The sequence below is a fragment of the Danio rerio genome, chromosome 22, assembly GCF_052040795.2.
Source record: "Danio rerio strain M-AB ecotype USA chromosome 22, GRCz13ab, whole genome shotgun sequence".
In the NCBI taxonomy this organism is placed as follows: Eukaryota; Metazoa; Chordata; class Actinopteri; order Cypriniformes; family Danionidae; genus Danio; species Danio rerio.
Window position 1 is genome coordinate 21,924,404 of NC_141042.1, and position 25,299 is coordinate 21,949,702.

At 36.2% G+C, this 25,299-nt stretch overlaps 1 protein-coding gene and 1 long non-coding RNA gene across 14 annotated transcripts in view; both read left to right on the plus strand.

The window, feature by feature from the left end:
• Nucleotides 1–25,299, plus strand: part of shc2 (SHC (Src homology 2 domain containing) transforming protein 2) — a 45,488-nt gene that overhangs the window by 3,326 nt on the left and 16,863 nt on the right. For 9 of the 13 annotated variants that reach the window (XM_087302954.1, XM_087302958.1, XM_087302959.1 and 6 more), the window contains 2 exons: nucleotides 7,559–7,789; nucleotides 21,672–21,742. In XM_087302954.1, coding sequence (XP_087159080.1) covers nucleotides 7,649–7,789; nucleotides 21,672–21,742 — 212 coding nt within the window. In that variant the 5' untranslated portion in view covers nucleotides 7,559–7,648. Of the gene's footprint in view, nucleotides 1–5,657; nucleotides 5,743–6,905; nucleotides 7,790–21,671; nucleotides 21,743–25,299 lie in introns of those variants that run through there. The other 4 variants (XM_087302950.1, XM_087302955.1, XM_087302948.1 and 1 more) reach the window with 2 other exon arrangements.
• LOC147838493 (uncharacterized) lies at nucleotides 15,242–16,315 on the plus strand. The gene is made up of 2 exons (XR_015521951.1): nucleotides 15,242–15,291; nucleotides 15,990–16,315. It is a non-coding gene; the product is annotated as an uncharacterized LOC147838493 (long non-coding RNA).

Consider the following 25,299-nt stretch of genomic DNA (forward strand, 5'->3'; position numbering starts at 1 on the left):
TCTTATGTTGTTGAGATCTTTGTATCAAAAAGTAAATAAATTTGTTAAATTGTTAATTTTTGGCTTTTGTTTGGGTAAAATGACCTTGTTTATTCTCATGCGGCGGTTTAGCATTTTAGCATGCAGTCTTCTTTCAGAAACTGCAACGTTATTTTTATTTTTCCTGTTGTACCTATAAAAAATGTGCATAGCATATAATGTATTGTCAGGAATGGGCAGTATTTATTATACAAGTTTAAATATTAAGTATAAATATGTATTTGATAGGGTTTATGAAAATGGGTTAATTTTTTATCGAAATACTTCAGTGTCTTGTTTTTGTATTTTAAACCACTGTAAATACTTTGCAAGAAGTCCAAGTCAGTTTGATGGTGATGGGATTGATCGAATATGCCCATTATTATTGTTATACTCCCATGTAAAAGTATTTTGCAGTATTTTCAAAATCCAGTAATTTATTTTGATACCTGTTGTGGGTGCTGTATTTTGTAGTTTGATACACGTAAAATTTAGGCATTTGGTATTTTATTTTAAAGTACATTTCAATGTATTTTTGCTCATCCTTGTGTATAGTTGAAACATGTACTAATGTCACTCTTCAATGCAGTTAAACAGATTCTATTGAACAAAAGTAGATATTTTGAAAAATGTTGGAAACCTCGCCGTAAAAAAGGCTGGGTTTCACACGATTAATTTTTGTTGGGACAACATGAAGGAATAAAATAAAATGATTAGTTTTTACAAATATAAGTGGGTTGAACAAAAAACTCAAGAATTGTGTTGTTTCTGCTCACTTTAAATAAGTAGTTTGAAAAACATCAGAAGAGTGCTGTAATCATTAACTTCCCTAGTATTTGTTTTTCCTTTTGTGTATGTTAATGGTTACAGATCTCCAACATTTTTCAAAATATCTTCTATTGTGTTTAACAAAACAAAAAAACTCAAAATAGATTAAAATAAGTCAAGGGTGAGTAAATGATGACAGAATTTTTGGGTGAACTGTCCCTTTAACCAACCCTTTTTTTTTTTTGCTTTCTTCAGAAAGCCATTTATACGATGACAGAGAGAGCTTAACGTGCTGCAATAAAAAAAAAAACACATGCAATTACAAAAAACGCCAACATGTACTAAAACGTGACGGACCCAGCTATTTAGGTTATTGTTATTTATGCTAAAAGATACAAAAGACATGGAAATCAGGATGTTAAAATAAACCAACAAAAACTCACCTTTCAAAGATCACCTACAACTTCACTGAGCGCTAGTCATGGCACAGCAGTGTCCGTCACGTTTTTAGGTTGCATTGAAACATTTTTGTTGTGTTCCAATGTTTTTAAAATTGTTGCATCGTGAGAAAATGAAGTGCGTTTTTTTAGTTTGTTTACATTGTGAGAAAATGCAATGCGTTTTGTTAATTTGTTTGCGTTGTGAAAAAATGCAGTGCGTATTATTAATTTGTTTATGTTGTGAGAAAATGCAGTACGTTTTTCTAATTTGTTTGTGTTGTGAGAAAATGCAGTGCATTTTATTAATTTTTTTGCAATGTGAGAAAATGCTGTGTGTTTTATAAGTTTGTTTACGTTGTGAGAAAATGCAGTGCGTTTTATTAATTTGTTTGAGTTGTGAGAAAATGCAGTGTGTTTTATTAATTTGTTTACGTTGTGAGAAAATGCAGTGCGTTTTATTAATTTGTTTGAGTTGTGAGAAAATGCAGTGCGTTTTATTAATTTGAGTTGTGAGAAAATGCAGTGCATTTTATTAATTTGAGTTGTAAGAAAATGCAGTGCGCTTTATTAATTTGAGTTGTGAGAAAATGCAGTGCGTTTTATTAATTTGAGTTATGAGAAAATGCAGTGCGTTTTATTAATTTGAGTTATTAGAAAATGCAGTGCGTTTTTCTAATTTGGTTGCGTTGTGAGAAAATGCAGTGTGTTTTATTAATTTGAGTTGTGAGAAAATGCAGTGTGTTTTATTAATTTGAGTTATGAGAAAATGCAGTGCGTTTTTCTAATTTGGTTGCGTTGTGAGAAAATGCAGTGCATTTTATTAATTTGAATTATGAGAAAATGCAGTGCGTTTTATTAATTTGAGTTGTGAGTAAATGCAGTGCGTTTTATTAATTTTTTTTCGTTGTGAGAAAATGCAGTGCGTTTTATTAATTTGTTTGAGTTGTGAGAAAATGCAGTGTGTTTTATTAATTTGTTTACGTTGTGAGAAAATGCAGTGCGTTTTATTAATTTGAGTTGTGAGAAAATGCAGTGCATTTTATTAATTTGAGTTGTAAGAAAATGCAGTGCGCTTTATTAATTTGAGCTGTGAGAAAATGCAGTGCGTTTTATTAATTTGAGTTATGAGAAAATGCAGTGCATTTTATTAATTTGAGTTATTAGAAAATGCAGTGCGTTTTATTAATTTGAGTTATTAGAAAATGCAGTGCGTTTTTCTAATTTGGTTGCGTTGTGAGAAAATGCAGTGCGTTTTATTAATTTGAGTTGTGAGAAAATGCAGTGTGTTTTATTAAATTGAGTTATGAGAAAATGCAGTGCGTTTTTCTAATTTGGTTGCGTTGTGAGAAAATGCAGTGCATTTTATTAATTTGAATTATGAGAAAATGCAGTGCGTTTTATTAATTTGAGTTGTGAGTAAATGCAGTGCGTTTTATTAATTTGTTTGCGTTGTGAGAAAATGCAGTGCGTTTTTCTAATTTGTTTGCGTTGTGAGAAAATGCAGTGCGTTTTATTAATTTGTTTGAGTTGTGAGAAAATGCAGTGTGTTTTTCTAATTTGTTTGCGTTGTGAGAAAATGCAGTGCATTTTATTAATTTGAATTATGAGAAAATGCAGTGCGTTTTATTAATTTGAGTTGTGAGTAAATGCAGTGCGTTTTATTAATTTGTTTGAGTTGTGAGAAAATGCAGTGTGTTTTTCTAATTTGTTTGCGTTGTGAGAAAATGCAGTGCGTTTTATTAATTTGTTTGCGTTGTAAGAATGCAGTGTGTTTTATTCATTTGTTTGCGTTGTGAGAAAATGCAGTGCGTTTTATTAATTTGTTTGCGTTGTAAGAATGCAGTGTGTTTTATTCATTTGTTTGCGTTGTGAAAATGCAGCGCGTTTTTCTCAGTAGTTTGAGTTATGAGAAAATGCAGTGCGTTTTATTAATTTGAGTTGTGAGAAAATGCAGTGCGTTTTATTAATTTGTTTAAGTTGTGAGAAAATGCAGTGTGTTTTATTAATTTGAGTTATGAGAAAATGCAGTGCGTTTTTCTAATTTGTTTGCGTTGTGAGAAAATGCAGTGCATTTTATTAATTTGATTTATGAGAAAATGCAGTGCGTTTTATTAATTTGAGTTGTGAGTAAATGCAGTGCGTTTTATTAATTTGTTTGCGTTGTGAGAAAATGCAGTGCGTTTTTCTAATTTGTTTGCGTTGTGAAAAAATGCAGTGCGTTTTATTAATTTGTTTGAGTTGTGAGAAAATGCAGTGTGTTTTTCTAATTTGTTTGTGTTGTGAGAAAATGCAGTGCGTTTTATTAATTTGTTTTCGTTGTAAGAATGCAGTGTGTTTTATTCATTTGTTTGCGTTGTGAGAAAATGCAGTGCGTTTTATTAATTTGTTTGCGTTGTAAGAATGCAGTGTGTTTTATTCATTTGTTTGCGTTGTGAGAAAATGCAGTGCGTTTTATTAATTTGTTTGCGTTGTAAGAATGCAGTGTGTTTTATTCATTTGTTTGCATTGTGAAAATGCAGCGCGTTTTTCTCAGTAGTTTGAGTTATGAGAAAATGCAGTGCGTTTTATTAATTTGAGTTGTGAGAAAATGCAGTGCGTTTTATTAATTTGTTTAAGTTGTGAGAAAATGCAGTGTGTTTTATTAATTTGAGTTATGAGAAAATGCAGTGCGTTTTATTAATTTGTTTTCGTTGTGAGAAAATGCAGTGTGTTTTATTAATTTGTTTTTGTTGTGAGAAAATGCAGTGTGTTTTATTAATTTGTTTTCGTTGTGAGAAAATGCAGTGCGTTTTATTAATTTGTTTTCGTTATGGGAAAATGCAGTGCGTTTTATGAATTTGTTTGCATTGTGAGAAAATGCAGTGCGTTTTATTAATTTGTTTTCGTTGTGAGAAAATGCAGTGCGTTTTATTAATTTGTTTTCGTTATGGGAAAATGCAGTGCGTTTTATGAATTTGTTTGCATTGTGAGAAAATGCAGTGCGTTTTATTAATTTGTTTTCGTTATGGGAAAATGCAGTGCGTTTTATGAATTTGTTTGCATTGTGAGAAAATGCAGTGTGTTTTTCTAATTTGTTTTCATTGTGAGAAAATGCAGTGCGTTTTATTAATTTGTTTTCTTGTGAGAAAATTTAGTGCGTTTTATTAATTTGTTTTCGTTGTGAGAAAATGCAGTGGGTTTTACTAATTTGTTTGCGTTGTGAGAAAATGCAGTGCGTTTTTGTAATTTGTTTGCGATGTGAGAAAATGCAGTGCTTTTTATTAGTTTGTTTGCAATGTGAGAAAATGCAGTGCATTTTATTGGTTTGTTGACGTTGGGAGAAAATGCAGTGTGTTTTATTAATTTGTTTGCGATATGAGAAAATTCAGCATGCGTTATTCATTTGTTTGCAATGTGAGGATTTGCAGCATGTGTGCTGTCAAACAGATAAATATCTTTTCTTAATTTGCTGGTTTTTTGTAATTTTAGGACGTAAAATCTTTAATTGCAGCACGTTAAGCTCATTAATAGAAACATTTTAAACAAAATTTAAAAGACAGTACAATAAAAAAAGGGAATAACCAAACAAAAAAAAAAGCTATGTTTAATTTTCAACTTGTATGTAAGTGACGTTTTTATTCTATGAGGAAATAGATGTTTATGTAATGCCAATATATGTTACCTACGTACTTAAAATTAAAAATAGATCGAATCATTATCCCATTATACCTCGCTAAACACAACCTTGTTCTACTTAATAGTTGATATTAGAAAAGCATGACAATTCAAGTTTAACTCCCTTAATCTGTTAAATTAAAGATATTAGATTAAATCAGACAGATGCATCCTAAGGGAACTAGTGAAATATGGACAAATGATCTGAACATTTATGGCTCCCACTGGAAAACCAGACAGTGATTGAGTGAAGTTTGCTACTTCTTTCTCTTTTTTTAGCTTTTGTTGCCTTTTGTAGTTGGCTTTTAACAAAGTTATTGATCCAGACCGTGACCCTGCACATGCACTCTCACTAATTGCAAACGGGCACAGCGACCCTATTCTAAAAGCTAAAATTACCACAGCTTATAATGCAATGCATGTGTGACAAATGGAAAATCAACAAAATCTCTGCACAACACCTCAAAGAGGTCACCCAAAGTTGTTGATTTAGGAAAATGTATCAAGAAAAAAACAAGTCATTTGTGAGCTATGAAGCAAGTGTGAGATTTTTTTTCCAACACCGCAGACCTGAGGTTTCCACCAAGATAGTGTATACACATAAGCAACTGAAATGGAATATAGAGTATTTTGGGGCTTCCTGTTTATTTGGCCTCGTGGAGTCTTTGCGTTTACTTTTTTGGGCAGTTGCGAAAAAAATGACGTCAGAGTTAAAGGAAGAGACTGTTTGTCAAACAAGCACAGCGTCTTGCACAAGCCCTGTGAATGTGACAACTCAGATGTTGTCGACAGCAAGAGAAGACCAGAAAGCGTCTGAAAGAGAACTGTTAGATGATCCAAACTTCAGCAACGCTGCTGTGAGGTATTTAAGAAGTTAATTTCCTCTATATTAACTGCTGTTAATGATGCTTTAAATTCTTAAGCACTCAAATGTGCCCTGTAACAAGCCATTTGACAAGTACTGTAAGTCTTTTTATGCTTTCATTGTTAATTTTAATTAAATTAAAAGGCAGTATTCATAATGACCACAAAGGCACTTTCCTGAATAGTGATTATCTTGATCCGCGGCATGAAAGGTGACACTTTGAAGGGCAACACTTGATTTTAAGTACTAATTCTTACTCTAAACTTGTGGCTTATGCATATTAAGATATTAGCTGTTTTTGACACTTTATTGTATGTATTCTGCATGATCTCATTCTACATCCTTAATCCTAATATTAAAGTGTGACCAAGTAAAATACACATTAATATGTTATATAGCTGTGCACCAATAGATTTGCTCTTTACTGTTATACTTTCAGTGGTGAAAATTAAACCACACTGTACTGAACTAAACTGAACTGATATCTGAAAACTGGACTGACATTGTTTTAATTTACTATAATCTTCTGTGTTAAGCTGCTTTCACAATTCACATTGTAAAAGTGCTATAGAAATAAAGATTAATTAAAAATTGAACTAATTTCAGTTTATTATAAAGGCATCTTTATTTAATCTGTGCAGTATAAAAAATGTTTGAGTACAAACAACAATTAACAATGTTATTTTTGTATGAGCTTTCACTTTAAGAAGCCTGTAATAAATATTAGTGATGGCTAAACATAAAGAACTTTTTTTTTTCTACCCAGCTAAACCTTAGCATTTATGCTATACCAATGTGTTTCAATGTCTTATTTGAATATTTCCTCCCCACTCCAGTATTTCCATGCTGTGATGCAAAAATACAAACAATTTATATTGCTTTTGTCTTTCCACAAGAATTAGCCTTAACCGCGATAGTGGCATTCAAAACATAAGACCCATCATTCACCTTCATCTATCGCGGCAGGCTTTGTATCTGTAATAAATGCAAGGAGGTGCTCAGGCAGATGTGCATTAGCTAATGTTGCCTGAACGCAGCTGGGCTGGGCAGAGCTAATAGACAGACCATAACACTATGACATCACCAGGAGAGTGGGGGGAAGATAGGCTGAGAGAGAAAGAGAGAGAGAATGAAGAAGAGAGGGAGGGATCAAGTAAGCCACAGTAAGGGACAGTGTCAGAAAGCAGAGAGGGGACGCAGGGCTAGACTGAGTCCGCAGTGAATCTTGTGGATTTCTCCTTTGCATCTCCACTGCATCTTTCCGTTTCCCTTTCCCTAGCCATCCCCCTTCCCCTCCCTATTCCCCCCACTGTCCTCTCCGCTCTGGACCGCTCCTCCGGGCATGCTACTTAAGCCCAAGTATGACCGCTTCCGGAACGACTCTGTGACCTCCTCCGACGATCTTATGCAGAGCCTGGCCATGAGCGGGAAGGTGGTGGCCACACCGGTGGCCTCCTCGTCCGCGCCGGGCCTGGAGCTGCCGCCCCTGCAGACCGCTGCTCTACCTCCTCCTTCAGCCCAGGTGTTGGCTGACTCGCCCGGGATGGACAGCGAGCAGGATGGCACCACCACCTTCTGCATGCTCATCCCCAAAATGCCCCAGTGGAAGTTCTCCAACTCTTTGCTCAGCCGTAGCCCATCAAACAGCAGCTCTAGCTCCAATTCCAGCAAGGATTCTGGCAGGGCACCTCCGACCGATAGTTCCCCTGCTGCGGCTTCTGGGGGGACGGCTGCTGCCAGCGGTCCTGTGGCTAGCCTTGCAGCTGTGTTCAACTCCTGTGACCCTGTTTGTGTGGGCCCCTGTTCCCTACAGGCCTCCAGGAGACAGAGGGCCAGTCAGAGAGAGTCCAGCGCAGGGGCCGCCGAGGGGAGTCCAGGGGGCTCTGGGAGCTTCAGGACCGGGATGAACCGGAGGACCAGGGTGGAGGGAATATGGCTCGGGGATAACTTCACCCAGAAGGGCAGCTTCATCAACAAGCCGTCTCAAGGGTGGTTGCACCCAGACAAAAAGATCAGCAGCACAGGGGCTTCCTACATCGTCAGGGTGAGTCCCCTATACTTATCTCCTCATCTCACCATGCTTTCCGTCTAATGTTTGTTTCTGCAATGGTGTCAATATGCTGCTGTCTAGTCTTGTCGATAGGCATTCATTTACATGCATTGCACCATCTTATGCAGCTCTGAAGATGCAGAGACTTGAATAAACAACTGCAGGATCCGTCTCTTTAAAAGCTGAGTTCAACTGCTTATGATAGGAGAACAATGGCGCTCTATTTGCTGCAGTGTATTGGTTATGTCAGGGTTCATCTGCTTGAGGAGAAAGCAGGAATATATAATTTAATCCAGATATATTGCTTTGTGTGGTACTGCGACTGCGTCAGAGCAGGGGCCAGGCGAGGGTAAACAAACCGAAGTAAACAACAAACTAGAGCTGATGGGAGGTGGAGGGTGGCTCATTGTTTATGATGGAGTATGAGTGACGGCTGTTCGCAGAATTTGATCCCAAGATGGACATTTGCGCAATTCCCAGTTGTGCCTTTTGGGATCAATAACGGTCCATACATACATGTGCTTTCTTTAATAAATTAAAAAGAGCTGAAGTTAGCATACATGCTAATATATCACAAAGATTGTTAATATATTTGTTTATGTAGGTTTGGTAACCAAACAAATTTAAAGAGAACTGATAATTTACTCTCCCTTCATTTGTCACAAACCTGCTTGGGTTTTTTTCTTCTCCTGAATCTAAAGCAAGATATTTGGAAAAAACTAGAGATCTTGATTTCCATAGTATTTAGTTTTCCTAACGTGGATGTCAATGGTCACAGGTTTAACTCTTTTAAAAAATATTTTATTTCAGAAACATAACGAAAAATGTTTGGAACCACATGAGGTTAAACTAACCCTTTAAGTACTATATTTTTAGTAGATATAGTGGATATAACCCTGTATTTCAGTCTCTGGCTTGCATCTTGGTCAGCCAAGGGTTACTAATGTTGGCAGACTATTTGACGTCAATAACAGCAGCGATCCTCTCTCTACCCAGTTTCTCACCCCATCGTCCCTGCACTCATCCACCCCACCGTGTGTGTACAGCCCTCAAGCCTAGACTGGGCCTGCGCACGCTACTTAATTGCATTACACAGGCACCATTCATTCGTTTATTCAATTAGGTTTAATCACAGTCATTTGTATCACATGTGTAGCAGAGGAAACAGGCATGGAAGGGGGCTGTTAGCCAAACAACACTCTGGCATGTTGGCACACTACAAATAAGGGATTTTAGATTCTTGCTTTGTTCGACTAACCATAGTAAAGAAAACTTTTATTTTCAATACTCAAATCTGTATGAATCCTAGATGACAAACTATTTAGATAATATTCAGAATTAATGGTCATTTCCTCACATGCATGCATTTCCTTTGACTTGCCAGTCTTTTATTTACATGTTTATATTTCCATCATGGTGACAAACATATACATCATTCAGTGAAGTCACTCGTAAGCCGTAACTTTAGCTGCAGCATCACTGGTGGATGTTGCCATTTTTTGTGCTTGCCATAATTAAATTTTGTGGAAACATCCTTTACGTTTCGATGTTTGGGACTTGAGGATTTTATTTCTGTGAAGAGAGTGTTAATTTAACATGCAACATCTAGTGCCACAATGGGTTCTTTGAGAAATAGAGGAAGCAAAAGAAATGCAGTAGAAGAAAGGGAAGAAGCTTCATCACACTGATTGAACACTTCCCGCTGCTGACTAATCTAGTTAAGATGTCTGCGATGGGTTTCTTGGAAAGAGATGGGCTGGAGTCATGATACATGCTTAAAAAAGTTTAAGGAGACAGTATTGAACTTATTCTAATGCGGAGGTGCACTCGATTTCGCAAACAAAGTCAAAAACGGTTGAAAACTCAAACTACCTGCTCTACAAACAAGTGTGAAAATATCAATTTGCAACATCAAGCAACATAATGAGCTGTTTTTAACATCTGAAAATGAATGGAAGTGAAATAGAACGGAAGTCTCGAGCCAAAGAGATTTAAGGTTGCGCCCGCTCATCAATACTATAAAAAGAAATCAATATCTAAAAATCCTAGATTACTTTCTTAATTCTGGGGTATTTTTTTTACGTAATAATGAACACGCTGACTAGCATAGTAAATACGACAGTACTACAGAAAATGTATCCCACAATAAAAAAATACAGTCTTGTAGTTTTGTCCAACATAGGCTCACTCGAAAATGTAGCCCTATATACGTTTCTGGAGATTGTGATTTACGTAGCCAGAGGTACAAATGGCTGCATTTCGTCTTTAAAACGAACACTTTTCGTCTTTAAAAGGACGCCGGGGCTGGAGTTAGGTAAAGAATGGTTCCAAAAAGTGGACAAAAGACAAAAACGAAAGACAAAAAATAAATAAACATGTAAATCACAGGGTGAGATTGTAGTAAAAATCTGAAAACGTGGTAAAAAATCAGGTTGCTGCGAGGGCTTTTTTTTCTGGATTGCTTTTGAAAACATTGCGGTTTGGTTTAGGGAATAGGGTCAGTGGCGATCAATAGCCACATTTCCACTGTCGGGCCAGTGCGAGCCAGGGCTTTAATCGGGCTAGGCCTGGCCAATCACCCAGGAAGTTGAGGCCGAAATCATGTCGCGTTTCCACTGTCGCGCTAGTAGCTTGCAGCGCGTCATGCAAACCCCGCCCCCAGAACATACGGAATCACACAACCCGCTCACTTCTGCGGGAATCAGGTAGATAAAGCACACCATCGCATCATCACGAAACCTTTAAAATGAAGACAACCAAAACAAACAAATGACACGTTACTGTACAGAAGTACATGATATGTCTATACGCACTGGCCTGTGTGTTTCCATTCATTATATTCATTTAATCGCCGACCGACTGTTGGCATTGAATATCGAGTGGTCTCGCCAGCGCAAGGAGCACACTATCCATAATATAACACCACAGAAATTCTCTGTTTATTACTTGGTAGAAAATGTTTTTTATAACATCCTCATTTAGATAAACACCGTCAAACATTCAGCCCAAATGCTCCGGAGAGAGCTGAAATTAATTTTTAAATTAATTTTTAATTTTATTTGATATTAATTATTCCTTATAGGCTACATGACACTTAATAATTTTGTGATTTTAAGGAAAGTGTTAAGTGCTTAAGCACATAAGAGCAATTAATAAAATATAGCGGTGGGAGTATCGGTTGGTTGGTCAGTCAGTAACTCAGTCGACAGCAGCCTCTGGCAGATTTACGCGAGAACAGCAGGCATAAATGGTACTCGTGAGAGAAATTTGAGTTTTAAAAAAGCATACACAGCGCCCACTGGTGGAGTCGCAAAAAAAACTGCAAAAATTAGCTTCTGGGATGTATTTTGCTCTGTATATATGGGTATGTAATCAGAATGAGCCTGGTTGGTTTTCACAACACAAAAAAAAAAAGTGTGTTCACATTCAGCAGGTCTGGTTTAATTAAAATTCTAGTGTTGATTGGTTTGTTGTGCAATTCGTTTAAATAAGTGTACTCACTGCCAGTCGAACCTTGATGCACACAAAACAAATGGTCTGAGACTACTGAAAAACAGGTGCAACATGTACCAAAGACATCTAAACAAACCGAAAACAGGATGTGATGTCACAAAAACACAACCTTAAGAAAGACAAAATGCTGACGCATACTTTTGTTCATCATAGCCTCAATGTTGCCCAATACAGATCAATACAGGTTTTACAGATTACAGTTTGTTTGTGTGTGTAATAGATTAATTCCTGGAGCCAATTAGACTCATTTACTCATTTAAATACTATGCCATGTGCGCATCAGATTTAGCCCGACACAGCATTTGATTGTTTTGTATTATAATCACGAAATATATGCTGTAAAATCTTTTTTTTTTGTATACTTTGATGAATGTTCTCAAACTCAATTCCTACAGAGCCACAACTCTTTAGCTCCAATCACCTCCAACTAGCACCTGAATAATAGTTTCTAGTAGCTTTGATCACCTTGATTTGATTGATTTAGGGCTGAAAAAAAAATCTGTGCAGAGCTGGGGCCATCTAGAAATTTGTGTATCCACAAAGCGGACAAGACCCAAATGTACTGTATTAGCAAACAAACTAAAAGTGAGAACACATCCTGAGAACATTTTCATTGAGGGTACTGTCCCTTTCAGAGAAGTCAGTGTAGAAAACGTGGGTAACGCTTTCTTTTACAACCCGCAAAGTACCGCGTAAGTACAGTGAAATTACAGTGTACTTTTCTGTACGTACTGTGTAAGTATAATGAACGTATGTGTAGGTATGAGGGAACAAACCGTAATGCTTGGGTAAAAAGGGGGTAACAACCAGATGTTCATCACGAAAATGACCGCGTAAGTACAGTGAAATAACGGTGTACTTTTCTGTACCTATAGTGTAAGTATAAATAACGTTTACGTAAGTATAAGGGAACAAACTGTAATGCTCGGGTAATAAGGGGGTAGCAACCAGATATTCAGCATGAAAGGTACCGCGTAAGTACAGTGAAATAACGTTGTACTTTTCTTTAAATTGCAAAAGAACAAACCATAATGTTTGCGTAAAAGGGGAGTAACAATAAGATATCCATCACGCAAAGAAGTATATTAAGTTTACGATGTACATTTCTTCAAGTATTGTATACATATAAAGAATTATGCAAGGATGGTGACAACCTATTGCTATCTGCAAATGTACTGTATATGCACCTGCGTGAGTACATTAGTACTCTTATTCAGTGCTTGGGTTTTATATGGGGTGTTTAATGAATAAAAGGTTTACAACCTGTGAAATTATGAACCCTTATTGTATACTGTATGTATTTTAAATCTGCAATTCAATATAAAATATATTTCCATACACTACTTACCTTATGTTTACTCGTCGATCTCACCAAAGCCATCAATGTCTCCATAACTCACTATCAACAAATAACTTTGCATGACATAGGCCTACCGTCAGGGTTCAATGCAGATTAAAACAGGCTCGCATCTTTACTGCTGTTGCACAGGGGGGCTAACTGTTGCATTTCAGTAAATGTAAAGCTGATGCTTTATAGAAAAATCTAGTAATTTGGTCTTCAATCAATAAAAACTGCTGCTGTAGTTTACTCTGTTCTTAGTGTTCAAGTATACACTAGTATGTTAAAGTTCAGCTTCTTCCCTCTTTGTTCCCTGTAGTTAAAGGGTAAATACAGTATTTGTTCCCTCCTTGTTCCCTGTACTTACAGGGTAAATACCACCTTTGAGGGTTGTAAATTAAAGTGAAGCTTTGTTCCTCCCTTGTTACCTGTACTTACAGGGTAAATACCACATTTGAGGGTTGTAAATTAAAGTGAAGCTTTGTTCCTCTCTTGTTACCTCCTTGTTCCCTGTACTTACAGGGTAAATACCACATTTGAGGGTTGTAAATTAAAGTGAAGCTTTGTTCCTCTCTTGTTACCTCCTTGTTCCCTGTACTTACAGGGTAAATACCACATTTGAGGGTTGTAAATTAAAGTGAAGCTTTGTTCCTCTCTTGTTACCTCCTTGTTCCCTGTACTTACAGGGTAAATACCACATTTGAGGGTTGTAAATTAAAGTGAAGCTTTGTTCCTCTCTTGTTACCTGTAGTTAAAGGGTAAATACAACATTTGTTCCCCCCTTGTTCCCTTTAGTTTACAATGTAAAATCTTAAAGGCAGTGAAATAAATATACAAACACACAATATATTTCTTCTTTACTTTGTAACCTTTATTTTAATAAATAAGCATTTTAAAAGACTTCATATTAATCAAACATTGTCTTGTCTATCATTGCCTATACTCATTCATTTTCTCTTCGGCTTTGTCCTTTTGTTAATCTGTGGTCGCCACAGTGGAATAAACCACCATCTTATCCAGCATATGTTTTACGCAGTGGATGCCCTTCCAGCTGCAACCCATCACTGGGAAACATCCATACATACTCATTCACACACATACACTACGGACAATTTTACCTTACCCAATGTCACCACATATTTTTGGACTTGTGGGAGCACCCGGAGGAAACCCACGCTAACATGGGGAGAACATGCAAACTCCACACAGAAATGCCAACTGACCCAGCCGAGGCTCGAACCAGCGACCTTCTTGCTGTGAGGCGATTGTGCTACCCACTGCGCCTGCCTATACTCAAACAGCAAAATAACACATTATTTCCTTCCCCCTTTTTTTCTGGCATCTCTTGCTTGGCTTCCTCTTCTGCTCTTCTCAGCTTCCACTGAGGACTCTGATGGTGAGTGGCTGATGAAATCCCATGGGTCTTGCTGCTCTGCATTTATATAAAATATATAAACAGACAGAAAGGCTTTTAGTAAGCTATAGACATGTTTATTTTCCTGTTTAATGTGTGTGTAGTGGTTGTCCAACAATTTCACACACTAAACATTTACAGATACCATACAGACACTATACATTACTATCAAACAAAAGTACTATGATCAGATCATATGGGAGATTGTGATCATTTATAGTGATCATAATTAAAGCGCAGAGGGGAAAAGGCTTAAATATATGTGCAGGCCGTATAGACTTTGAAGTAAAGATTATTTGCAGTTCAGTGTACATATTTAAATTCTGTGTTACTCATTAAATGGTAAGTAAATGTAACGTTTGGGTTAACTACCCCTAAGGTTAGTTTTTGATTAAAGTACATGTCTTAACCCATCATTAGTCCTAAATAAAGTGAAAGATAACATAACATGGTTGATGTACTGTTATGGACCCTTTTTACATTTCAGCACAGTGAATGGGAAAGTACAACACATTTTTTTTACAATCTTCTTTGCTCAAATAAAATGAAAACTTTACGATGGTGTTGTCTCGACAATTAGAAAAATAAAAAAAAATAGTGTGAAACTGATAACGCCAGCAAGAAGAGAGAATAACTTCTAATTTACTCATGACCATAGACACTGTTTGAAACACCTCGCACATGTAATCATATTATGTAATGCATACGTAGATACAAATAAATGTTATTTTATAAAAAAAAATCATATAAAAAACTCAAGGATTTTAGATCCTGATGATCGTTAAACGCGTCATAACAGTGTTGTGAAAAGGGTGTAATTGTTAAAAATAGGTACAGACATCAGATATAAACAAAAACCTAAACAAACACTTCTATGTACATAACGTCATAAAAATACTTGTTTTATTTACCTCGCGCTGCCGTCCTTGTACTGCCGTGAACAGGAAATTCTGGGAATGGAAGACGGAGAGTTGAATCGATTCGTCTTCAACAAACCGATCAGTGTGACATCAAAACATCGCGAGAACAACAGACAGCTCCGTGTGCATTTGAATCCATCTCGCGATATTGTATCACTTCAGGTACGCGCCTACTGATTCGTTGATTCAAACGAGTTGTGAATCAAGAAGCCTCTAAAGATCCGAATCAAACTGCAGCAGCACGCCACGAGGTTTTGCTCAGACTTTTGGGACGTTTGGAATTGCTCCGTCTTGTCACCATGTAACACATGTGAGTAAATCGTTGTCAGTAAATAAGGCTATTGTTACGATTAGAAATTGTGCATTAACCAGATTATATTTATTTTGTTTCATTTGTTTTTAGCGTAACATTAACGTTAGTTCATGGCCGAATCTAAACGGCCAGCAGCGAATATTTACCAATGTTTACTGTCGTTTACTTTGCACATCTTAGAAATGTTGCCAAAGTTCCTATGGATTTAGTTTCTTCATGTCATTCCAGAAAGACTGGATGATGAGCAGGTCAGATCTCTGTGGCTGTTGTCATACTGACTGTGCAGACGATTTTCTCCCTTTATACGTTAATTACAGCAAAGTTAATGACAAAATTAATGTTTGGAAATGTAAATTGATATTTTCTGTAGCATGCCAGTTTGATATATCAATACCCCCCCCCCCCCCCCCAATTACTAGTAACGTTTGCCTAGGACTTTAGCACAGTAGCCTACTATTTAAGCCTTTTCCCCTCTGCGCTTTAATTATTATCACTATAAATGATCACAATCTCCCATATGATCTGATGATAGTACTTTTGTTTGATAGTTATGTATAGTGTCTGTATGGTATCTGTAAATGTTTAGTGTGTGAAATTGTTGGACAACCACTACACACACATTAAACAGGAAAATAAACATGTCTATAGCTTACTAAAAGCCTTTCTGTCTGTTTATATATTTTATATAAATGCAGAGCAGCAAGACCCATGGGATTTCATCAGCCACTCACCATCAGAGTCCTCAGTGGAAGCTGAGAAGAGCAGAAGAGGAAGCCAAGCAAGAGATGCCAGAAAAAAAGGGGGAAGGAAATAATGTGTTATTTTGCTGTTTGAGTATAGGCAGGCGCAGTGGGTAGCACAATCGCCTCACAGCAAGAAGGTCGCTGGTTCGAGCCTCGGCTGGGTCAGTTGGCATTTCTGTGTGGAGTTTGCATGTTCTCCCCATGTTAGCGTGGGTTTCCTCCGGGTGCTCCCACAAGTCCAAAAATATGTGGTGACATTGGGTAAGGTAAAATTGTCCGTAGTGTATGTGTGTGAATGAGTATGTATGGATGTTTCCCAGTGATGGGTTGCAGCTGGAAGGGCATCCACTGCGTAAAACATATGCTGGATAAGATGGTGGTTTATTCCACTGTGGCGACCACAGATTAACAAAAGGACAAAGCCGAAGAGAAAATGAATGAGTATAGGCAATGATAGACAAGACAATGTTTGATTAATATGAAGTCTTTTAAAATGCTTATTTATTAAAATAAAGGTTACAAAGTAAAGAAGAAATATATTGTGTGTTTGTATATTTATTTCACTGCCTTTAAGATTTTACATTGTAAACTAAAGGGAACAAGGGGGGAACAAATGTTGTATTTACCCTTTAACTACAGGTAACAAGAGAGGAACAAAGCTTCACTTTAATTTACAACCCTCAAATGTGGTATTTACCCTGTAAGTACAGGGAACAAGGAGGTAACAAGAGAGGAACAAAGCTTCACTTTAATTTACAACCCTCAAATGTGGTATTTACCCTGTAAGTACAGGGAACAAGAGAGGAACAAAGCTTCACTTTAATTTACAACCCTCAAATGTGGTATTTACCCTGTAAGTACAGGGAACAAGGAGGTAACAAGAGAGGAACAAAGCTTCACTTTAATTTACAACCCTCAAATGTGGTATTTACCCTGTAAGTACAGGTAACAAGAGAGGAACAAAGCTTCACTTTAATTTACAACCCTCAAATGTGGTATTTACCCTGTAAGTACAGGTAACAAGGGAGGAACAAAGCTTCACTTTAATTTACAACCCTCAAAGGTGGTATTTACCCTGTAAGTACAGGGAACAAGGAGGGAACAAATACTGTATTTACCCTTTAACTACAGGGAACAAAGAGGGAAGAAGCTGAACTTTAACATACTAGTGTATACTTGAACACTAAGAACAGAGTAAACTACAGCAGCAGTTTTTATTGATTGAAGACCAAATTACTAGATTTTTCTATAAAGCATCAGCTATACATTTACTGAAATGCAACAGTTAGCCCCCCTGTGCAACAGCAGTAAAGATGCGAGCCTGTTTTAATCTGCATTGAACCCTGACGGTAGGCCTATGTCATGCAAAGTTATTTGTTGATAGTGAGTTATGGAGACATTGATGGCTTTGGTGAGATCGACGAGTAAACATAAGGTAAGTAGTGTATGGAAATATATTTTATATTGAATTGCAGATTTAAAATACATACAGTATACAATAAGGGTTCATAATTTCACAGGTTGTAAACCTTTTATTCATTAAACACCCCATATAAAACCCAAGCACTGAATAAGAGTACTAATGTACTCACGCTGGTGCATATACAGTACATTTGCAGATAGCAATAGGTTGTCACCATCCTTGCATAATTCTTTATATGTATACAATACTTGAAGAAATGTACATCGTAAACTTAATATACTTCTTTGCGTGATGGATATCTTATTGTTACTCCCCTTTTACGCAAACATTATGGTTTGTTCTTTTGCAATTTAAAGAAAAGTACAACGTTATTTCACTGTACTTACGCGGTACCTTTCATGCTGAATATCTGGTTGCTACCCCCTTATTACCCGAGCATTACAGTTTGTTCCCTTATACTTACGTAAACGTTATTTATACTTACACTATAGGTACAGAAAAGTACACCGTTATTTCACTGTACTTACGCGGTCATTTTCGTGATGAACATCTGGTTGTTACCCCCTTTTTACCCAAGCATTACGGTTTGTTCCCTCATACCTACACATACGTTCATTATACTTACACAGTACGTACAGAAAAGTACACTGTAATTTCACTGTACTTACGCGGTACTTTGCGGGTTGTAAAAGAAAGCGTTACCAAAACGTGCCTGCTGTGTTAAAGGGATTATTTTATATTCATACCAAACTGTTTCAAGGTCAATTTGTCGGTTCTTCCCCGACACACTCATGTATTTGCTAACGAAGCAAACACAGACAGAACAAAAAAAAAAAAAACCCAAGTCATGTTAAAAGATTAAGCCATACTTTATTTTAAGGTGCAATTCTCACTATTAATAAACAATTAACTATGATTTTGCCTCAGTAAACTCATAATTTGCTGCTTATTAATAGTTATTAAGGTAGTAGTTGGGTTATGGTGATGGCTAGGGATGTAGAATCATGCAGAATATGTATTTTATAAGTGCTAATAAACAGCCAGACACTCTCAGTAATGAGAATGGCACTTAAACTAAAATGTCACCAAAGATTAAGGAATTTAACCTAGAGGTTATGTGTTTGTCCATTATTTTCCCCCAAATTTGGCTTGAAATAACCCATTATTTTAAGTGTACATAAAGTTTCACTTCTATAGAACATAAAAATAGTGGTTCAGTTCATTAATGAAGCCAACAGGCTTAAATGTTTAGTGTGTCTAGTTTCCAACTATACAGATTTAGAAAGACATTAGGGTGAGTAACTTTTGACAGACTTCACGTTTAGACTTCACATGATTTATGCCACTTTAAAGGAACAGTTCTCCCAAAAATGAAAATACTGTAATCATTTACTCTCCACGCTATTTATTCATGCCTTTTTGAGTTTCTCTCATCTGTTTAACTAGACTGATCCCACGAAAAATCTTTATTAACGTTTATTTTATGTTATCTTTTTCCCGTTTTCTCAGTTTAGTGTCTAATTTGTTCGAATTCTATCAGTCGTAGTTTGTCGTACAAAAAAGTATGATTTTTAAAAAGGAGGCATAGAACCAAACCCCACCCCTATACCCAACCATTATTGGGGGAGAGAATCATACTAAATCATACGAATGAGATGATATGAATTCATACGAAGTAGCCACTAAATCAAAAAGTTACAAATTGCCGTAAGAGCATAGGTTGAACAAAAAAGATGATATTTTGACAATCATTGGAAACCGTTAGCCATTGACTTTCATGGTGTTATTTTTCATACTATGAATGTCAGCTATGTTTCTATTCAACTATTTTTGTGCCCATTTTTGGAACATTGCATGAAAAAAAAAAACTTTAATGGAAATGCACTTACTACATAAATTCTAGCATGAATATCAAAAATGTCATGAGATTTTATTTATGTAATAACAAAAAATAGGCACGATGAGATGGTATTAATGGACAACTAGCAGACTGACCACATTTTAAAACATCAGTAATGTTGTCTTGTTCATTTTAAAATCCCTCAGCCAAAGTCTGTCATCAGAGTGGTCCGATAAATTATTACCTACCTAAACGCCATTGCGTTTTGTTTTTATCTTTTCGGGTGCATGTACTTTTATTATATAAGAAAAATGGCCCACAGTAGCCTCTCCTACAATAGCTAATAGGGTATATGCACACAGACCTTTAATTTTCAGTCAGCCAGCCCAATTGCTCATAGTGAACTATCGTGACATTACAAAATTGGAACGTTTAAGATCTGATTTCACGAGGACTGTTTATTTACTTTTTAATGTTTATTTTACGTTATCTTTTTATGTTTTGTCAGTTTAGTGGTTCATTTGTATGAATTCGATCAGTTGTAGCTCAGTCGTACGAAAAAGTATGGTTTTCAAAAGAAGGTGTGGGACCAAACCCCACCCCTAAACCCAACCATCAATGGGGCACAAGATAATCATTATAAATTGTAAAAATGAGATCATACGAATTAGCGACTAAATCAAAAAGTTACGATTTGCCATGAGATAGCATTGGTTGAACACAAAAGATAATATCGTGACAAATATTGGAAACCGCTAGTCATTGACTTACATAGTGTTAATTTTAAATGAATGTCAGTAGCTATGTTTCCATTCAACTATTTTTATGCGCGTTTATGAAACAAGATGATCCGGTGAAGTCACAATTTCCATTTATGAAGACCGGTGAACTGTCGTGACATTACAAAATTGCCACGTTTAAGATCTGATTTCTTCATAAATCAGTGATCTTCAATGCCTGACTGATATATGATATGAAGTGGGTCTCAAACCAGACAAGAAGCACTGCATTAAATTTCATTTTCTCACACCAAGCTTTTAAAATATGGAAAATTACAATGGAATTTCTGCGCTATCCCCCTGCTCCCGACGTTGCTTGCGTTCAAACAGTCTTCCACCCCATTTTACGCTTGAACAACTAAATGAATGCTGAAATTTATTTAACTGATTGTATTTTAATTACATTACAACACCAATGCTGTAAAAGAAACCTTATGAAATTGGAAATAGTCACATAAACCTTTCAACGGAAGTTCATTGTTGGCTGAAAAACACTAGATGTGCATATAGCCTGTTCCATTTCCTTTTATTAATATTTGGAACCAGTTTATCAGGAAGTAACAATTTTGTCCTCTTTGACTCATTGGATGGAGATGGTGCTTTAGTCTCAAACGTTTTATGTGATAGTTCAGATGTGCGCAATATCACTAGTTTACATATTTGGATGGAATTGGTTACCTCCACAATCCAAAGAGATGCGCTATAGGTGAATTAAATAAGCTGAATTGGCCTTAGTGTGTGAATGAGTGTGTATGGATGTTTCCCAGTGCTGGGTTGCAGCTGGAAGGGCATCCGCTGTGTAAAGCATTTGCTGGATAAGTTGGCGGTTCATTCTGCTGTGGCGACCCCTGATAAATAAAAGGTCTAAGCAGAAGGCGAATGAATGATTGTCATGTCTAACACTACTGCACTACCACACAATCTGTACTTCAATGAAGGTGGGGGTAGACCTCCAAAATATTTTACCCAACCTAAAACACCCCCCCCCCCCAAAAAAACGATCAGGGATTACCCTCTATTAGCATCCCTAACCGCAAACTCTTCTACTCAAGCATATGTCGCGCCGTCGGTGTGGGGGAGGGACTCTTTCTCTAAGTTCCAGTGACCCTTTTGAACGCATTAGTGACTAACTGCCAAATGGATGTTCCTCTACACCTTCGTCAAAGCACTTTCCCTGTCCCAGAAGAGTCCGACTGCAGTAATACCTCTTACCCAGCCCACCCCCACCAGCCGTGATGCGGTTACTACCGTCAATCTCCTCACACTTCGCAGTAATTACCTTCTCCAGCACGGTTATTATGCTGTCTTTTCCAGAACTACCAAGAACAAGCTGTCTTGCTGAAATTATATGTTTAGTATTTATCTGTAATTATGCTAAAGAAGCGTATGTGACTCTGAGGGCCAGTTTTGTGCTGTTAAACCATCCTTTTGTGTTTGCATGTGATTGAAAGAGGGAGAAAAAACAACATACTAAACGATACACTCTGTTGCCAATAAAAATTAGATTCATATTTCCACGAAGTAGCCATGACCTCTGGGAAATGAAGACTGATTGAGTGTACTAATGAGAGTGTCTCTTGTTTTTATTGCAGTACATGGGCTGCATTGAGGTCCTCAAATCCATGAGATCGTTGGACTTCAGCACCAGGACGCAAGTCACAAGGTAAAGTGGGATTTGGATTTGGGCTGACTTAGATATACACAAATAATAAAAGAGGTTCACACATCTCATGATTTAACTGTTTTAGTTCGGAGTTTATTGATTTTCCTTCTTTATTTATTTGTTTATTTAAAAAAAAAATATATATATATATATTTTTTTTTTTTATTGTTGTTTGCCTTTGATTGTGGCCTTTAATATTATTGTATTTAGTTTTGCTTTGCTTTGCTCTGATAATTTTATTTAATTTCTGAAAATTGTCCATGTTATAAAACAATCTGTATATTAATCTAATTAATCTTCATCTGTGTATAATTTATTTAAAATTTCATTTTAAAAGTCCAAAAATTTAGATCATAAAGTCGCCATCTTTTTTCATATTTTTCTAAAAGTTTTTGAGTTTTAGCATTAAATATTTAAAAAGATAATGACGCATGGATTCTTCACCCTTTTGATTTTTTTTGTTTTTGTTTTGTTTTGCATTGATGCTTATTTTATTTATATTTTAGTTTGCTCTATTTTAGAAAACGTTTTGGTCTCCCATGTATCTGATGATTTATTAATTCTGAGCTTAAATACTTTAGTTTTATTTGTTTGTAATATTCTGTGCCTTTTATTGTTTTGCTTTTCTCAGTGTATTATTTCATTTTTTAATTTCTGCTTGTTTGTTTGTTCTGGAAACTTTTTTGTATCGTTTTCATGTTGTTGTTTTGTTTTTGTTTGTCTGTTTTTCAGATTGTATCTTTGGTTATTAGTTATTTTGTTTTTGTTTTGCTTTTGTGTTGTTTTGGTTTGCTGTGTTGTTCTTTTGTTTTGCTGATGTATTCCCATTATTGAATCCCCAGTGCCTTATAATGTTTTGTTTTGTTGTTTTTTTGTTTTTGTTTTGTTTTGTGTTTTTTGTTTTGTTTTGTTTTTTTGTTTTGTTTTGTGTTTTTTTTGTTTTGTTTTGTTGTTCTGTTTTTTTGTTTAGTTTAGTTTAGTTTAGTTTTGTTTTGTTTCAATTTAGTTTTTACTGAGCTGAAAACATTTATGCTTTTAGATTTGAATAATTACATTTTTTTTTTACTTTGGTTGCAAATTGTCCTTGAGAAATGATAGACATGACTTCATTGACGTTCATTACATAATTAAACACACCAAACAGAAGCAACCAATGATCTGCACATTTATATGTCAGCTGGCTTGCATTAACCCCAACAGGCGCATATTTATTTATATACGTTCAAGCATGTGCGTTCTTGTAGATGGAGTGACAGGACGGACACTAGTGGAGTCCCTCTCCCTGCCCTCACTCATCGATCAGCAGTAACCCGAACCCCGCGGCCCACAATGGCCTAAAGTGGCGAGATGGAGCCATGTATTATTAACGACTCCCACTAATGACTATGGAGGTCTTCTGGGGCCTGAGATGATGCAGATTGCATGGGGAGGAGTCCGGCTGATAAACACGGAGGACTGGAGGAGGGAGCGATTGTTTGTTTGTCTGTTATGACATTAAAATGGTTATAATGGGAGTGCTTGGAAGCAGCCTGCATATTTAGCCAGAATCTATTTCGCCGCAGGAACGAACGGCTTGTAAATCAGCTGATTTTTGTGGTGCTGCAGGAGAAGAAGGATTGTGGGTGGGCTTTTGTCGTTTATCATTGTCATATATTGTGGCCTACAGGCAATTTCTATAGAATGCAGAAAAGGAAGAAGTGCACACCACAATGCAAGAGCCAAATATACACTGGATGAGTCAAAATGATAGACTTTTGCTTTAAAGTACGTAAAGATCATGTCCCATGAGGACATTTTATACATTTTCTACTGCAAATCTATAACAACTTAATTTTTGATTAGTCATATACTCTGCTAGGAACTTAATTAGTTCAATTTTATAGGCAATTTTCTCAACATTTAGATTTGTTTTCTCCAATAATATATTAATGTTAAAATATAATAATGTAATATAATATTTTTTTCTCTTGTTTGCCAATAATTGTCATATAATAATAATCTCAAACAACTATTGTCCCATCCTAACAAACCATACATTAATGTAAATCATATTTATGTAGCTTTAAGAAGATGTAAAATCTAAATGTTGACAAACTGACCACTGATTTTATGGTCCATGGTTGCTCATGACTAAAATATACTTTAATATATGTTAAATACATCAAATATATATATATATATATATATTTTTTTTTTTAATAGTATTTTAGGGACAAAAACAAACAAACAAACAAACAAACAAACAATCCAAAAACATTTCTATCCTCAACAATTGCATTGTAAAACATAGCAAAAATGGAAATTTAGCTTGTCTACAACTTTGTTAAATGTTTGTTATTGGTTTTATACATTTTAGACATCAAATAATTTCTTCAAATATTATATTTAAGTTCTTTCTTAAGCAAATAACCAAGCAAATGCATTCTATATGCTCTAAAATGGCACACCAATAGTAATATATTTTATTATATATTTATACACAGTATATGTGTTCAAATGTTTTGGGTATCCTTCCACAAGCTTCCCACAATAGTTTGAAGGAATTTTGGCCCATTCCTCCTCACAGAATTGGTGTAACTGAGTCATTGTTTGATTGATTGATTTGTTGGCTGTCTTGCACGCACAAGCTTTTTCAACTCTGCCCACAAATTATCTACAGGATTGAGTTCAGGGCTTTGTGATGGCCACTCCAAAACATTCACTCTGTTGTCTTTAAAGCACATTTTAACTAATTTGGCAGTATGCTTAGGGTCATGGTCTGTTTGGAAGACTCATTTGTGGCCAAGTTTTATTTTCCTGGTTGATGTCTTGAGATGTTGCTTCAGTATCTCTACATAAAGTCTTTCTTAATGATGCCATCTACGGTGTGAAATGGACCAGTCCCTCCTGCAGCAAAACAGCTCCACAATATGATGCTGCCGCCCCCATACTTTACAGTTGGGATGGGGTTTCTAGGCTTGTAAGCTTTCCCCCTTGTCTTCCAAATGTAACACTGATCATTATGGCCAAACAGTTCAATCTTAGTTCCATCAGACTACAGGATATGTCTCCAAAATGTATTCTTTTTCCCAGTGTAATTCAGCAATTTGTAATCTGGCTATTCTGTTGATTCTAGCTTGTTAATTTTCCCATGTTGTCACAAAAGGAAGCAGTGTATTCGAGGTGAATTTCAACAATTAACTCAAATGTTGTCAATTAGCCAATAAGAAACTTCCAAAACCTTGACACCCTCATCTGAGCTTTTTCACAGGCATAATAATCTTATTCTATGTAAACTTGACTTTCAAGAAAAAATATAACAATTTCTCAAAAAATATATCTCCCATTATTTTGCTATTAAGTGTAACAGAAACAAATTTGATAATCCTAACTTACCTAAAAAAGAAAAAGTTTAGTCACATTAACATCTGACTTGGGCAAAGCAGTAGCAGAGTAGGTAGTGCTGTCGCCTCACAGCAAGAAGGTCGCTGGGTCGCTGGTTTGAGCCTCGGCTCAGGTGGCGTTTCTGTGTGGAGTTTGCATGTTTTCCCTGCGTTTGCATGGGTTTTCTCTGGGTG